This window comes from Episyrphus balteatus, chromosome 2, assembly GCF_945859705.1.
Source record: "Episyrphus balteatus chromosome 2, idEpiBalt1.1, whole genome shotgun sequence".
Taxonomy (NCBI): domain Eukaryota; kingdom Metazoa; phylum Arthropoda; class Insecta; order Diptera; family Syrphidae; genus Episyrphus; species Episyrphus balteatus.
The window spans coordinates 88962583-88980259 of NC_079135.1; the positions used below are offsets into that span (position 1 = coordinate 88962583).

General features: G+C 31.9%; 3 protein-coding genes across 4 annotated transcripts; 2 read left to right on the top strand and 1 right to left on the bottom strand.

Moving 5' to 3' along the window:
• Positions 1-404: 404 nt before the first annotated feature.
• LOC129911464 (uncharacterized) lies at positions 405-1460 on the bottom strand. 2 transcript variants are annotated; one of them, XM_055989278.1, is made up of 4 exons: positions 1159-1459; positions 988-1106; positions 676-895; positions 405-612 (listed from the first exon to the last, which is right to left on the bottom strand). In XM_055989278.1, exons 1-4 carry the CDS (start codon positions 1237-1239, stop codon positions 562-564), a joined length of 471 nt encoding a protein of 156 aa, XP_055845253.1. In that variant the 5' UTR covers positions 1240-1459; the 3' UTR covers positions 405-561. The 2 variants fall into 2 exon arrangements, with proteins under 2 accessions (XP_055845253.1, XP_055845252.1); XM_055989277.1 differs by having other exon boundaries at positions 405-895; positions 1159-1460.
• A 5430-nt stretch (positions 1461-6890) lies between these two features.
• Positions 6891-11453, top strand: LOC129910776 (small ubiquitin-related modifier 3). The gene is made up of 3 exons (XM_055988313.1): positions 6891-7072; positions 11009-11128; positions 11198-11453. The coding sequence occupies exons 1-3, from the start codon at positions 7055-7057 to the stop codon at positions 11354-11356; spliced, it is 297 nt and encodes a 98-aa protein (XP_055844288.1). The 5' UTR covers positions 6891-7054; the 3' UTR covers positions 11357-11453.
• A 2775-nt stretch (positions 11454-14228) lies between these two features.
• On the top strand, positions 14229-16248 carry LOC129911466 (uncharacterized protein DDB_G0292186-like). Its single transcript, XM_055989279.1, has 2 exons — positions 14229-14405; positions 14485-16248. Exons 1-2 carry the CDS (start codon positions 14331-14333, stop codon positions 16156-16158), a joined length of 1749 nt encoding a protein of 582 aa, XP_055845254.1. The 5' UTR covers positions 14229-14330; the 3' UTR covers positions 16159-16248.
• The last annotated feature ends 1429 nt before the right edge of the window (positions 16249-17677 follow it).

Here is a 17677-nt window from a genome sequence, read left to right on the forward strand (position 1 = left end):
AAATTTATGTAGAGGCAGCTCTTATAATCTACAAGTAAACTAACATAAAAGTGCTTTGAACTGCAAGAGCAAGTACGTGCGACCCCAGTCGTGCATTTTCTTTTTATATACATTAATTATGAAGTACCTATAGAATTTTAATCAAATAGCTACTACTTTGGGATTTCGTTTAAACTTCGAATTTTATATGGAATCTTAACTTCTAGCTTTCCTTTTCCGACTATTTTTTGTACCAAACGAAAATTATCCCCAAATCTGAATCGGAAACTTTACAATAATTTCGAATAACCTTGCTAAGTTTTATTTCAAAAAAATGTGTTTTCTTAGTAAAATAACGATTTAACTCATTTCAAAAATGTTTGTATCTGCAAAAAAAAATGCAGAGTACAAATTCAAAATTTAATAATATTAATTTATAAAATAAGTTATGTATATCTTAAATAAAATGTATGATTCTTATAATAATACTCTATGGTCTAGGTATACTCTATGGATTTTTTTTTTTTTCTAATTTTTTTTTAAATTGAGACCTTTATGCTCTGGCCTTTGGCTATATTTTTTTTAATTCAAAACTTTATTTTGTAACGCGGCGATCTCATTGAATGCTGCCATCTTATAAAAATAAAAATCAATTAAAAGCTGTACTTTCACATCTCGATTTGAATTTAAAAGTACCACACTTTTTGAACATTTCTTTGTCTTCAAAAAACGCATATAATTTAGCAATGTTGAGATACAAAAGCATACTTTATCAAATTTGGGATGACCATTCTCGTCCTCATCATTTGAAGGATTGTAGAATGAATTCAAATTTAATACAACGAAATCAGGCAAAATTGTCCAATCGTGAAGTTCTAATAGTTTTCCAATGATAGTATTTATATCTGAATGATATCTACCCAATAAATGAAAAAAAAAAAATAAATTAACATGCATTCAAAAAGATAAAAAATTCGTTTTGAAAAATTAAGATACAAAAGTACATACGAAATGATAAAATGTTGCATCTGCTCTTTATTCAAACCGGCTAAAGCCGGCATCATATCAACATGTTGACGAGTGAATAGGAGAACTTTTTTATTTTGTTTTATTAATGTTGCTGCAATCTGTAAGTATTTATCTAATACAATTAAAGAAAATTGATATTGCAGAAATTACCTTAATGAATTCTTGAATGTCATCATTTTTATCGGGTGAAATATATAAGAAATTAAATGCTTCGCAGTTTGCCGTATCCATTTTTATTTTTCCATTCTTTGCCGCTTTGATGTTTATGTTTATTGTGGCCTTGTTTTGTTGAGTTCATCAAGATGTTGTAGAAATAAAAGTTAAGCCAAAATAGTTTTAAAAGTGGTGCCAAAATATCATTTTATGACCTTATATGGTTTACACTATCAAATTATCGGCTTTTATCACAGTACACATAAAGCCTAGTTAATACGCTGCTGATGCGAAACGAAAAATTTTCAAGCCTCCAAAGTCGACAACGAAAATGCTAACGAACAAATATCATCCAGTATTCTGTCAAAGTCAAAATAAAAAAATTCAAAATTAATTTAAATCAAGAAAAATCAGAACAGAAAATAATTTTAATAGCAAGAAATAAATGAATTAAGGCTTGGCCACACCGGAGGTTATGCGGTAGCGGTACGGGTAAAAAATGCCACATCTGAACGTTGAAATGTCGTTCTTGTGTTATAAGCGTTTGAAGGTAGCCATATTGAATTTTTTTTCGATTTTTTAAAAATCAAATGTAAAAACTTTTTTATTTTTATTTCTAATTTTTCGAAAAAACTTTGGTAATTTTATATACATATCTGTTCAACAATCTTATCAGGATCCATTGAAGACTTTTATCTGAAAAGTGCATTGGGTATATCTCGAGATATTAACATTTCAATGCAACCATGTCAAACAAATTTTTGATTATTTTTTTCTATGAGAGTTTTTTTCAAACCTCGTTTTCTCCGCTTTTTTTTTTTGTTAATATTTTCAGATATTTCTGTATGAACACAACAATTAAACTACCTTATGGCACTACTGTTTTTATCGAGAGAAAGTAAAATCTGGATAATTATCTGGATTTTTCAAAAATCTATACAGATAAAGTTTTTGTTGTTTTTAACACGTAAATTGTTTTGATTTCAAAAATCTCGATGTCGTTTTTTTGCACAAAATCTATATAGATAAACAAAAAAACACACCTAATATCAGATCAAAAGATAAAATTCATGATTTAAAACGTGCTAAAAAAGAATTCTTTTTTGTTTTTGTAGTTGTTTTTTTTTTTTAATTTCGATAAGACATGTATTAAAGAGCTATACAAGCTGTTCCGAAGCTATTTGTCAAATCTCAAAGCTTCGGTAGAGCTTCGGTAAAGCTTCGTTTAAGATCCTTATAGAGAGTCAAACTTAAAAAACTTAAACAAACGTTCTCCTTTTTCCATGCCCAACAACCTTACTAAAGTTTAAAAGAAGCTGATATGTAGCTTTTATAATACCTTAACCGAAGCTGAAATGTTAGTTGGGATGCACTCATCGAAAAACTTAGAGAAAATAGAGCCCTCTATAAAAGCTTCACGGAACTAACAGCACAAGCACTCCATATATTATAATCCTCTAAATGAGTGTCAACTTAGCGAAACACCCATCACTGATCCAAACGGGACTAGGTGCATAATTTGCCGTTATTTAGTCGTTAATTAGTTGTGGTAATTTTGATTTTGTCGTTCATTGTTTTCATATATATTTTTGATGTTTCGCTAACTTGATATCAACTTAGCGAAACAACAACTCTTAAAAAAGGTCTTTTTGAAAACTTGAGTATGATTTCATAGGAAAATATGTTGTTTCGCTAACTTGATATCAACCTAGCGAAACACCATCTCTAAACAATTTTTTTTTTGGAAAACTAAGTATGAGGGAATTTGCCGTTAATTAGTTGTTAATTAGTTGTGCCAATTTCAATTTTGTCGTTCACTGTTTTCTTTCAAATTTTTGACATTTTCCCAATTTGACATGAATTTACCAATTTTTGCTTCAAAAAGTGACTTAAACTTGACGCATCAAAGCGTGGCTTATACCAAAATTTGCCATTTGAGACCCTCGAATTAGTTGTGCCAATTTCAATTTTGTCGTTCACTGTTTTCATTCAAATGTTTGACATTTTCCCAATTTGACATGAATTTACCAATTTTTACTTCAAAAAGTGACTTAAACTTGACGCACCAAAGCGTGGCTTATACCAAAATTTGCCGTTTGAGACCCTCAAATTAGTTGTGCCAATTTCAATTTTGTTGCTCACTGTTTTCATTCAAATTGAGTGTTGTTCCGCTAACTTGACACGAATTTACCAAGTTTCGCTTAAAAAGTGGCTTAAACTTAACGCATCAAAGCGTGGCTTGCACCTGAATTTGTTGTTCGGGACCCTCGATTGAGTTGTACCAATTTCAATTTTGTCGTTCACTGTTTTCATTGAAAAGTGTGTTGTTTCGCTAACTTGACGTGTCAACTTAGCGAGGCACCCTACAAAAAGTGGCTTAAACTTAACGCATCAAAGCGTGGCTTATACCTGAATTTGCCGTTCGGGACCCTCGAATTAGTTGTGCCATTTTCAATTTTGTCGCTAACTGTTTTCATTCAAATTTTTGACATTTTCCAAATTTGAAAAAAATTTACCAATTTTCGCTTAAAAAGTGGCTTAAACTTAACGCATCAAAGCGTGGCTTATACCAAAATTTGCCGTTCGAGACCCTCGAATTAGTTGTGGCATTTTCAATTTTGTCGCTCACTGTTTTCATTCAAATTGAGTGTTGTTCCGCTAACTTGACACGAATTTACCAAGTTTCGCTTAAAAAGTGGCTTAAACTTAACGCATCAAAGCGTGGCTTGCACTTGAATTTGTTGTTCGGGACCCTCGATTTAGTTGTACCAATTTCAATTTTGTCGTTCACTGTTTTCATTGAAAAGTGTGTTGTTTCGCTAACTTGACGTGTCAACTTAGCGAGGCACCCTCCAAAAAGTGGCTTAAACTTAACGCATCAAAGCGTGGCTTATACCTGAATTTGCCGTTCGGGACCCTCGAATTAGTTGTGCCATTTTCAATTTTGTCGCTAACTGTTTTCATTCAAATTTTTGACATTTTCCAAATTTGAAAAAAATTTACCAATTTTCGCTTAAAAAGTGGCTTAAACTTAACGCATCAAAGCGTGGCTTATACCAAAATTTGCCGTTCGAGACCCTCGAATTAGTTGTGGCATTTTCAATTTTGTCGCTCACTGTTTTCATTCAAATTGAGTGTTGTTCCGCTAGCTTGACACGAATTTACCAAGTTTCGCTTAAAAAGTGGCTTAAACTTAACGCATCAAAGCGTGGCTTGCACTTGAATTTGTTGTTCGGGATCCTCGATTTAGTTGTACCAATTTCAATTTTGTCGTTCACTGTTTTCATTGAAAAGTGTGTTGTTTCGCTAACTTGACGTGTCAACTTAGCGAGGCACCCTCCAAAAAGTGGCTTAAACTTAACGCATCAAAGCGTGGCTTATACCTGAATTTGCCGTTCGGGACCCTCGATTGAGTTGTACCAATTTCAATTTTGTCGTTCACTGTTTACTTTAATTGGTAAAACTCAATCGAGGGTCCCGAACAACAAATTCAGGTGCAAGCCACGCTTTGATGCGTTAAGTTTAAGCCACTTTTTAAGCGAAACTTGGTAAATTCGTGTCAAGTTAGCGGAACAACACTCAATTTGAATGAAAACAGTGAGCGACAAAATTGAAAATGCCACAACTAATTCGAGGGTCTCGAACGGCAAATTTTGGTATAAGCCACGCTTTGATGCGTTAAGTTTAAGCCACTTTTTAAGCGAAAATTGGTAAATTTTTTTCAAATTTGGAAAATGTCAAAAATTTGAATGAAAACAGTTAGCGACAAAATTGAAAATGGCACAACTAATTCGAGGGTCCCGAACGGCAAATTCAGGTATAAGCCACGCTTTGATGCGTTAAGTTTAAGCCACTTTTTAAGCGAAAATTGGTAAATTTTTTTCAAATTTGGAAAATGTCAAAAATTTGAATGAAAACAGTTAGCGACAAAATTAAAAATGACACAACTAATTCGAGGGTCCCGAACGGCAAATTCAGGTATAAGCCACGCTTTGATGCGTTAAGTTTAAGCCACTTTTTGTAGGGTGCCTCGCTAAGTTGACACGTCAAGTTAGCGAAACAACACACTTTTCAATGAAAACAGTGAACGACAAAATTGAAATTGGTAAAACTCAATCGAGGGTCCCGAACAACAAATTCAGGTGCAAGCCACGCTTTGATGCGTTAAGTTTAAGCCACTTTTAAAGCGAAACTTGGTAAATTCGTGTCAAGTTAGCGGAACAACACTCAATTTGAATGAAAACAGTGAGCAACAAAATTGAAATTGGCACAACTAATTTGAGGGTCTCAAACGGCAAATTTTGGTATAAGCCACGCTTTGGTGCGTCAAGTTTAAGTCACTTTTTGAAGTAAAAATTGGTAAATTCATGTCAAATTGGGAAAATGTCAAACATTTGAATGAAAACAGTGAACGACAAAATTGAAATTGGCACAACTAATTCGAGGGTCTCAAATGGCAAATTTTGGTATAAGCCACGCTTTGATGCGTCAAGTTTAAGTCACTTTTTGAAGCAAAAATTGGTAAATTCATGTCAAATTGGGAAAATGTCAAAAATTTGAAAGAAAACAGTGAACGACAAAATTGAAATTGGCACAACTAATTAACAACTAATTAACGGCAAATTCCCTCATACTTAGTTTTCCAAAAAAAAATTGTTTAGAGATGGTGTTTCGCTAGGTTGATATCAAGTTAGCGAAACAACATATTTTCCTATGAAATCAATGAGCGACAAAATCGAAATTATCACAACTAATTAACGACTAATTAACGGCAAATTCCGGCATACTCAAGTTTTCAAAAAGACCTTTTTTAAGAGTTGTTGTTTCGCTAAGTTGATATCAAGTTAGCGAAACATCAAAAATATATATGAAAACAATGAACGACAAAATCAAAATTACCACAACTAATTAACGACTAAATAACGGCAAATTATGCACCTAGTCCCGTTTGGATCAGTGATGGGTGTTTCGCTAAGTTGACACTCATATCCTCTAAGGTTTTTGTGCGTTAGTTATGGCTTTAACCATCAAGCCCAGTACGCAGATCGCGCTAAACTAAATTTTATCTCGACAATTTTTATCTCTACACGCGTTCGCTAAAAGCCAAGATAAATTTAAATTTAAAAATAACGGCTGAATCACAGTTTCATTTACTTATACCAGCTTACATTCAATATTACATTACATATTTTTTTTACCTGCAGAATACCTTTTTTACGCTCCCATTTTGTTTTATTCCTCTTCTTTTATATATTCCAAGGTTTTTTGTGTCTTATTCCTTGCAGCAACAACAACAACCACAAAAATGTCTAAATTTATCTGTGAAAAAATGCGCTGAGCATTATTTCGCGAGCTAAATTGAGTGGAGACTTTTTGCAAAAGTAGTAGATGAGAATTCGAATTTAGCGCGTGAACTGCGTACTACCTGGCTAAAAATCCTCGCTAAAATTTATCTTTTGAGGAAATTTGTATGAAAGTTAAATTTTAGCGCGATCTGCGTACTAGGCTTCAGTGATAAAGTTACAGAACAAGGTTACAGCAGTTTGACAAAAATAAACTATAGTATGCCGGTAGCCTTAATAATCATAAACAATTTGTTCTGTCTGAATGCTGCCATCTTGTGATTGGCATCACTTTTTTGTGCTCAAAACTATTTGAGCTACAACGCCATCCATCTGTCTCTCTTCCACCTTCAGCGGCATCATTTACAAAAAAAAAAGTTGAGCAAATCAAAAAGATACCTATCGAAAGAAAAAACCTCACCTCCGCCATTTAAATAATTGTGTTCTTCAGTGATAAATCGTTGAGCGAGTCGTGCTTGGTGTTGAATCTAAATTTTAGTCGTTTTTTAAAAGTTTGGAAGTTAATTTGGTTTATAAAACTATATTTCACAATGTCTGATGAAAAGAAGGTAAGCAAATAAAACCTACGTTTGTACTTTAACAACAAATTATAAAATAATTGAAAACGATTGGCATAGAAAAAATTTGGTGCGGGTATGACGCCGACAACATGGCGCGGTGTTCCTCAACCTCCGGCTTTTTTTTTTTGCAAATGAAATTGAACAAAATATATTCGATTTTTTGTACTAAATAAGTTATTTTTATTTATTGCGTATAACAAACTTTTAAAATAGAAATGCAAAATTTGAAAATCGATTTTGCTAAATCATTTTATTCCTCATAATTTCAAAAAAAAAAAATCTTAACCATATTTTGTCTAGCGTTCGCTCGATCCAATTCACGAGGCAGAATTTTTAAATTCTGTCAAGTATTTTTTTTTATTACAAATCATGTTAATACATGCACTGTAAAAAATCGTTCTTTTTATGAAATTCGCTGAAATATTTTATATGTATACTAGTTACAGTTGCAACAAAAAGTTGCCGCCCACTTACTTTTTTTTCATTAAAATGTTTTAATTTCAAGGTTAAAACGATTTGAATTATGTTAGGGACAGTTTTTAAAAATTATTCAATTTTACATTTTGCTTTCTCACATGTTTTTATTGTTAATTGTTGTGATGTGTTTTAGGCGCGCTGAAATCGGCGTCTTTTAAGTCGTAAAAATAATACCCAAACATTTGAATGTGAAAAAGGCAGATGTATTGAAAAATTTTGCTTTTCAATGAAGTTCTTTGGGTAGTTTAGTAGAATGTAGTTTGCGCATGCATAATATCATTTGTCTACAAAACAATTCGATTAATGAATGCTTCTTTGTTTATTTATTTAAAAATTGGTAAAATGGCGATTTTGTTCACTTATGACTTATTTTATTTATTACACTTTTATTTCTATTATAACTTCAAATAGGCTGGCCATTCACGACACGAAAAAAAAAACGCAAATTCAAGTTTGATAGTTTTTGTGTTGTGAATGAGCTTGTTTGTGAAGTTAATTAAGTGTACACATCAAAATAATTTTTATATGCGCTCAAGTCTGTAATGTCAATTTGAAAAGTTATTTTGTATCGTGAGTAACCGGCCTTAGATAGAAAACATATTTTTGGCAAAGATCGAATATAGAATTAAGAGTTGCTTAATTTGGTCATAATGAAACGTATCTATAATGCAAAAATACTTCTCTTATTACTTTGTAACGGTTTTATGTGTTTTTTACTATATTCCAAAAGACTGGTTAACACAGTCTTAGGAACTAAGAGAAATTCATGAATAAGTTAGGAGGCAAAGATTTATTTTATTTTATGATTGCATCCAAAACTATTGCATATTAGGTACTATCTTTTTGTGTTATGAACATATTCCTTATAACGTTGAGAATCAAACAGGCAGGGGAAAAAAAGTTGACCATTAAAACGAGAAAAAGAACGAAAACCTATGTTTTGAAAAAACTGATGTGGTCAGCAGTCGAGTGAAGTTCAAAACACAAAAAATCAATTTGTTGACAGATTTAGATCAAAAATTAATTTGATTTTTTTTACCAATCGAAAAGCCCATAAGAAAACCGTATTTGCATTTCTTCACAATGACAATTTGTTAGAACAGAACATGGTCGCATCTGTCGCTTAGTGACTCAATTCGTTTTAACCAAGTAGGTACGTCTTTATTTTGTTACTTTTGATATTATTATTTAACACAGAAAATAAATTTTCTCCCAGGTACGACAGTGGCTCATTATTTAGAAACTGTGATACCTTTATTAAGACCAAAAATACGGTCCATGATCACAGACTTATACAAAATTATTCAGGCTGTGATTTTTATAATTTTGATCATGGACCAAAATTTTGCGTCTTACCAAGGGTATGCCAGTATTTAACTGATGAGTCCATTTTCGTACCTGGACGAAAGGAAACAAGATATTATTTCTCATGTTTGCATGTTACTTACAATTTAAATTGGGTTCCATTTTTCTAAGCAAAATATTAGTGATGCAAAAAATAAAAGAAACGACTTACATATCTAACAAAATTGTGACTCATTGTATGAGTGTGAAGGAAAACTTGTATCATTTTCTCCTTCGCACTTTTGATTTTCAAAGTCATGTTTTTTAGTTCATCGTATAATAATCGTAACTCAGTTTTTTCCTGAGTTAACAACAACAAACGTTTACTTTTATTAATAATCATTTATTGTGAAGGGTCAAAAATTTCTCGGTAAACCAACAAATAAACAACTTGTTTATCCTAAGCAATAATTTGTTGTTGTTTACTGTGCTAAATTTTACTGAACTATGTACTGAGTTACCAAAATAAAAACACAGTCAATAATAGACGTAATGGGGCATATTCATAGTCGTTTTTAGATCCCAGTTTATCTTAGACTGGGGTTTATCCAATGTTATTTCAATAAGTCCAGTCTTTCTTAGAAGCAGCTTAGACAGTGTTTGTGAATATGGCCCAATGTGTATTTATTGGTAAAGCTATTCGTATGTGCAGTAAAAAAGTTGTATAAGATATACAACTCGCAGCTGTCAATTAAAGCCACGCACGTTAAATCCAACTGATACAAATGTTTGTAAATGTTGGATTCTGTATGTTATTGCCACGGCTCAAAACTGTAAACAACAAAAGTACCTACTTTAAAGTTAAATAAAATGCACGACCAGGTCGCACGAACTTGCTTTTAGGGTTAAAGTTTCTAAAATGTTTAAGAGTTTTTCAATAGATTTAGAAAATTTATAGAAAAAAAAAAAATTGGGTTTTCAAAAGTAAAAACAAAACTTCTGAAATCAAAGTGACCTCCAAGACAAGTATGCAATTTAATTTCTTTTATTAACCTTCCAATAACAACACATTTAATATGGGTGCTAGGATTAACTAAAAAAAAAAAACATTTTTAGATATAATACAAATTATTAACTTAATCATAACACTTAATTGACTTTAACCAAAATTGAAAATATATAATTCATAAAAAAAAAATAATTCTCAAAAAACACAAAGAATGAAAAATATATGTAAGTCTGGGGTGGTTTTTTATAAATCATTTTTTGAAAAAAAAAAAAAAATATAAGATTTGAATGCCATAACAAATAAACATCTAAACCAAAATTTCAAAAAAATTCAATGTCCTGTTTCAGAAAATTTGATTTTTCAAACAAAATTTTCAAATTCTTTTTTTTTTAATTTTATTTTTGGCTTATGTTAAAATTATATAATAGCTTTTTTCGGGCAAAATCGGATTTAAAAAATGAACCTCTGAAAACCCCTGTTTTGATGAATTCAAATTGTAATATCTTTCGTTCTAACTTCAACTTTGGAGACTTTTAGAACTTTTTGAAAACTGCAATAACAGGGAAAGTTTTTAAAATAACAAAACATAATAAAAGACAGAAATTCAGTTTTTATAAAACTTGAAACTGTTAATTTATTTGTAGCGAAATGGCGTATGAAATGAAAAATATTTTGATTGATTAACTGTTCCCAATTATAAGGCAATGTTTAAGTGAAAGAATTGTAAAACAAAACAAAACACTGTCGAAAAGTAAGGAATTTTCGAAATTTCACAAAAATGCATTTAATGGAAAACCGTCAAAATTTGGGATGAATAAATTACCGAATTCTGAGAGCCCTTAAGTATAATTCGTTTGATCCATTATTTTTGGGACACTCTGTATAGTACCTACAATATCGCAAGTAAAAATCACCAAAACTAACTTTAGTGTTATATCCTGCATTCGGAGTTCTAACCAAAGAACTAGAACATTTGCCGTTTAGCGTTTCAAATTCACAAAAGTGAAGCAGTTCGCATTCAAACTTTCTAACTTAAGTTTTTTACAATGGAAAAAAATAATGAAATGATGATTTTATTTTATTTTAGTTTTTTACATTAAATTTAGTTCTTGTTTAATGTTTATGTGTAACATTTTGCTTCTATATTCAATTAGGGATCCGAAACTGAACACATCAACTTGAAAGTCTTGGGACAAGACAATGCTGTCGTCCAGTTTAAAATCAAAAAGCATACCCCACTGCGAAAACTGATGAATGCTTATTGTGATCGAGCGGTAAGTTTTTTTTTTTTTTGTTTATTTTGGTTTCAAATTTATCTCATTTATGCTGTTTTTCGTTTCCAGGGTCTATCCATGCAAGTGGTTCGGTTTCGATTCGATGGACAGCCAATAAATGAAAACGACACACCAACTTCGCTTGAGATGGAAGAAGGCGATACAATCGAAGTCTACCAACAACAGACGGGTGGTTGCCTAATTAAAACCCAAGATTTATCATATTAAAACTAAAAAAAAACTATTCCTCTTTAATAAATACAATAAAAAAAAACAAAACAAAATTAATATTAAAACAAAAATAAACGGAATATCATTCTTTTAATCTTAATTTTATTACTTTATAATTATGTATGTATGTTAGAAAAAAAGCGACAAACATACCCAGTCCACATAAAACAACAGTTCTCTCGCTCAAACAAATAAAAACAGCTACTTGTACTGATCCACAAGCGAAATAGAACAACACTTAGTCCTTAGAGTACATATGTATGCAAAATCAATATAGTAAACACATCAATACTAAACAAATTTTATGTTAAAAGTTCTTAAATTTATTGAATTGGTGGAACACATCTGAATTAATTAATTTTAAAACTGTCATCATTTTGGATTTTATTATTTTTTCATCTTTGTGAGGTTCTAATTCAGGCTTGTCTTGAAAGAACTTTTGGCTAAGCAACTAAATATGAATGGAAGTATAAAAGAATAATAAATGTATCTGTATTTAGATTTTTTTTCATGTTAAGGAAATAAAAAGAAAACATTTCCAAGAGAAATATCTTTGTTTTGACTTTTTAATTGATATTTTTGTAAAGGTTGTCCTGGGGCTGGGGCCCAATTCCGCAAGAATTAGTTTTTTTGTGTAAGTTTTTCTCTGCTTTGTTCTTAAGGCAATTTTTGTGTACACAGAGGAATTCACTCTTGCGGAATTGGGCCCCGGGTCATCACAAAAGAATATGTATATTTGTAGTCAGCAGTTCTATTGATGCAATTTTGGACAATCTATTTCCTAGAGATCTAACTGTAGTGAGTTATTCTTTTTAACTATAAAATGAAATGAAAATTACTTCTTTTGAAATTCTACTTTCTGTTTCATGCAGCAAAATAATCCAAGGAAACTCGGTGCTGAATAAGAAGCATCAAATTCTTAATACAGTGGATCAGTGATAGTGAAAACGGCCAAAAACGCATATAAACAAGATGAGAACCAGCTGAAAATTAACTGTCAAACCCGTATTTATAAGGACACTAAGATGCTTAGCGACTAGTTTCATCAAAACAAAATGTTCTGTTTTTGAAAACTTTTCAGAAAATTCAACACAGAAGAACTGAAAATATTCGCGAACATCTTAAAAAATGTATCACAGTATTGAAACACAAGTGTGGAATTAAATGGGTTCGCATGTAGACTGCAAGCCAACATAACCCATGTATGTACGCCAGAACCCAGAAGTAAAAATTAAAAATTGCAACGCTAATATTCCCTGTAATAAGGTTTGATGTATTGCATTTTGTGGATTTGGTTACATTTTATTGCCTTTTACAAAATTCCCTTGGAGATTGACGATTAACTTAAATGATTGATTAAAACAACTAATAAGTTTATTAATTAAACTTATACATGTTATAGCTTCTATAAAGCTTTCATCAGAAGCAATTTTTGTATAAAAAGTATAACTTGGCTTAGAGCTTTTTAAGAGTCGCGGTTATAGCGCAAAAATTGTTGCAAAAATGTAGATTTATTTTCAAATTTGAACAACTTTTCCCTCGGAAATCCCATTAACGGAAACATGATAATATGTTTTTTCTTCTGGTTCACTTTTGAGGTTTGAGCTCATTATAGAGGTTTCAAGCAACAATTTTGTTCGAAAAACTCCAGAAAGACTTCTCGGATCTTTTAGGTCCAAAAATAACGTATATTTGGGTAGGTGATCGTCTTTGCACGAGTACGATAAACTATCGTATAAAAAAACTATTCAATTGAAAAAACTATCGAATAAAAAAACTATTCGAGTAAAAACAAGTATTCGAATGAAAAAACTATCGAATAAAAAAAAAACTATTCAATGAAAATAGTAACTTACGGCTATATTATTCACTAGTTTAAAAAATACATCTGGATAAAAAATTGTCAAATGTCAAAATGAATCCAAATCCAAAATAGCTATCCCGATTTTAACTATAAAAATAGTTAAAAAATCGTTAAAAATGAGTATTTTTTTTGTCTTTGTGATAGTGAATATCATGGATTTGGATTTATTTTTGACATTTCAATTTCTTTACATTCAGATGTATTTTTTAAACTAGTGAATAATATGGCCGTAAATGAATGAATGATTTAAAACTATTGAATGAGTGAAGATATTTTGCAACTATCGATAGTTTGATAGTTTTTATTCGATAGTTCTCATCACTAGTATACTAGGCTTAACTAAAAAATAGCAATTTTTAATGTCGATTTCCATTTGAAACAGAGATTTTTGTATCAAATCCATTGATCCATCGTGGCAAATGGATATTGCCAATTGATATATTTTTGTTCGTAGTTGTTTTTTTTGTTTCATATAAAAAAAAAACCTAATCAAGTCAAGAATATATAAAAACAAATGTTCACATAAATGTCAAATACAGCGGTGTGTATGAAAGTGCGTGTGCAAACAGGTGTAAATCTAGTTAAAAATCGAGATCTTTGAAGTTAGATCTCAGATCAAAAATAAATGATCTCTTTTGGCAAATAGAATTTTAGATACCGGAATTTGTGTCCAGTGTAGTTGGGGTTGGGGTGTCATGAAACGTAGAAGGTTATTTGTCTATTTATTTCTTCTCAGAAGAAAAAGAAATAAATACAGAAATTGATGTCTGAAAATAGACATAAGGGGAATCCACAGGTTATATTGCTCACATGACATACATATTTTCTGCAATCATTTATTTCAAGCGGAGGCCCAGAGTTAAAAATGTTCACTTAGCGAATAAAAAGCGAATACAATACGATATATGTTAAAGTGTAAACGTAACTCAATAAAATATCCACAATCTTCAAGCTATTAGCTCTTAGCTGAATGTCAACCCTTCAACATTCGGCTTCGCCAAAAAAAAATTGATTACCAAAAAAACTTCCATCCTACTTCTTGAGCAAAATTTCATTCAACTTTTTTTTTTTATTCAAAAAACTATAATAAATAAAGTTGAAATAAATATGAATTATAATAAAAACGATGTCCAAGCAAATGTTATACCCATTGCTAATAGTAATTGGGGATCTTTTAATTCGGTGAGTTAAAAAAACAAAAATACAAAAAGAAGTCAAGATGTCAAACAAAAAATCTAATCTAATCGATATTTTCATCCAGCGATATGATCGGCAACCAAATTACCAAGACTCTGGAAATGCCGCGAATTCTAACTTCAATGAAATTGAACAAATCGATTATGTTGCTAATTCAACAGCACAATATCAATCCAATAATGAATTTACTGGTGTAAATGATGTTGACTCTTTTGGGTTAGATAAACAATCCATTAACTTCCATAAAGATTATGGATTTTCTGATGATTCTTCTTATGGTCAAGATACCAATAATAGCGGCGCATACATGCAAAACCAAAATACCAATAATCGTGGTAGATTTGGACAAAATCCCAAAAAGTTCCAAAACAATCGTTCGAATAACAAAAACTTTGGATCTCAACAAAACAATTTTAATTCTCAGTGGAATCAATCGAATTCCAATAACGCAATGAACAATAAAAACCGAGGATCGTGGTTGTCCGGGTCGGAACAGGGTTCGGTTGGTAATGGAAATAATCCAAATGCAAACCAACCGAATCAATCCGATCAGTTCAATGGTTATGGCGATTCTAGCGCCAATTATGTATCCTTTGGCAAATTCAGACAACATTTTATTAATCGCCAAAATAAAACTTCAAACGGCGATGAACAACAAACGCCAGCTCCAACGTTGTTTATGGGTAGAAATGAATCCTATCCCGACGAATTGAACAGTCTAATGAATCCATTTTTCTGTGGCGTTTGTAATTCTCGTTTGAATTCCATTAAGAGCGCTAATATTCATTATGAATCGAAAGCCCACGATAAACAGGTCTCGAATTGGATGAAAAAAACATTTGCCGATAAGGGACTGAATGTCCCGGAGGTAAAGCGTTTTGTTACCCAAGAGACAGTCAGTCCGTATCGTTGTGAGCTATGTAAGCTTGATTTAACATCAGCTCAGCATGCTTTGCAGCATTATAATGGCAAGAGGCATAGAACAGCTGCTACCAAGATCTCGCCACCAACTGGTATTGGTTATTATAATGTTGATGGTAATTGGGTGGAAACGGGCAAGGTCATGGACAAGGTAACTGGGAAGGAATCGTCTTATATTTTGGTCAATACCCCGACGGGTTTTGAACCAGTTGTTTTGCATGTTGCCCCAGCTCAGGTTGCTGGGGTAAAAAGACCTGCAGAATTGCAAGCGAATAAGCCGGAAGTTGTACCCCAAAAGAAAGCCCATTTAAATGAACCCCAAAACCCAGAACAAGCAAAAATAAAGCAACAAAAGGAAGAGCAATATCGGACAATGATAACAGAATATGAAAAGAAAAAAGCCTCAGATCCAAACAATGAGTTTAAATCAATTTCATTAGAATCTGTTAATAATTACACTCAAGCAGCACAAGATGCTTTAAATACACAACAATGTAATATATGTGGAATTAGTACCACATCATACGATCAAATGTTGCTTCATCTGAAAGGTATACGTCATACCAAAAGATTACGATCTCTTGGTGAACCTCCGATTGTTTTGGACAAAAAATCATCCACTACGATTTTAGAGAGCTTAAATGATAATAGTCCTTTGGATTTATCAATGTATCGAACGCCAAGCGGTTCGTATTATTGTAAAACTTGTAATGCTGCTTTGGAAGATGTTGCACGCATTAAGAAGCATATATTTAGTAAGGCACATTTGGCTGCTGTTAAAAAAAGTGAAGAGAAACCAAAACCAGTGAAATCTTAGATTGGGAGTTAAGGAAAGTATTATACTTTGCATGTAATCAAGATTATTAGTAAGATTCAATTATTCAATAAAAATTTTAATCATGCCCCAGGTTTTATATTTTTTTTTATTAAACAAAGACAAAAATTGATTTTGAATATAAAGATTTTACTAAAATGTGAGTAAGAAGAAAGGTAGGCCTATAAACGCCTGCTACAAGCAAAGGCCAAAACACCAGCAATCAGTTGGCCTCAGAAATTGAACAATAAAAACCGTGAGGCTTGCCGACGATTTCTGAGGTCAACCCGGCGAACCCCACAGGTGGAACACTAGTGGAAGCAGATAGCAGATACGTGAGAGAGTTATTATGAATGAAGGACCAAAATGTGAGTATACGAAGGTATATAGGTTTTTGCAATACTACTTTCTATCGCTTGTTAGAAGCACACCTCGATGCATTATTCATATGGAATCGGAAAAATTTTCACTCCCACTTATATCTTGCTAAGGTTGAATGGGTTTATTCAAACATTGAGTAAAATTACACTGTGTTACAAAATAAAAATCATGTCAATTACTTTGGAAATGACCTAGCAGAGGTTGTAGGTATTACTGAGTACATCATGTTTCGGCACTTGAAATTTTTCGTAGACCCTCAAATTTTCAAGTTATCGTCAAAAACCGTTTTTCAATGATTTTGTACTCAGCCATTTTTCGATCAATTTCAGATTTTTTTTACAGAGTACTTGTTCTTTTTAAAAATATTTTTTTATTATGCTCAAACACCAAATTGGGTGTAGGTTTTATGGGCTGAATCTCAAAGTACAACATTTTTTTTATTTATGCTGAATCAAGAAAGCTTTTACTCATTAAAAACATTTAGAATTTGTGGAAGTTATGGTTTTTTTACTTGAGAAATAAATTTCAATTTATTGCAAAAAACACCAATTTTCATGATTATGAGGTGAAATTGACCGAAAAATGGCTGAGTAAAAAATCGTTGAAATCTGAAATGGCAGAATAGGGCTGAAGTTTCGCTCCACTTGTAGGTACTTGGTTTCCCGATACATTTTTAAAATGAAGTAGAAATCAATAAATAAAAATTCCTCCCACTTTTAGTCTTTCCCCAAAGAGACATTCTCTGCACAAGAGGTTACCAAAAGTCTAATTGATAAGAAATTTACGATAGGTTTAACGTGTTGGCTGAAGAGGTGGAAAATCCTTGCATTTTGTCACGTTTAACTTCGAAATGCGTTTATACGGATCAGATCGGATTTTTTCCGATCTCATCCAAAACGGACAGTTTTTACATGTCGGAACACCTCGAAGCATATTTCGTATAAAGTCGCTCCGCCGGATTACCTTGCTAGGGCCGATAGTTGCAAAAAGCACCCAAAATAACCTAGGGTGCTTTCATAATTGCATGGTTGCTTTGTTTACATGCGGTCATTTGCGATCAGACTAATGTCAGAAAAACTATTTGCGCATGTATTTTACTTTGAATTTATGAACACTTTTTCTGATTTGCGTCATTTTGACA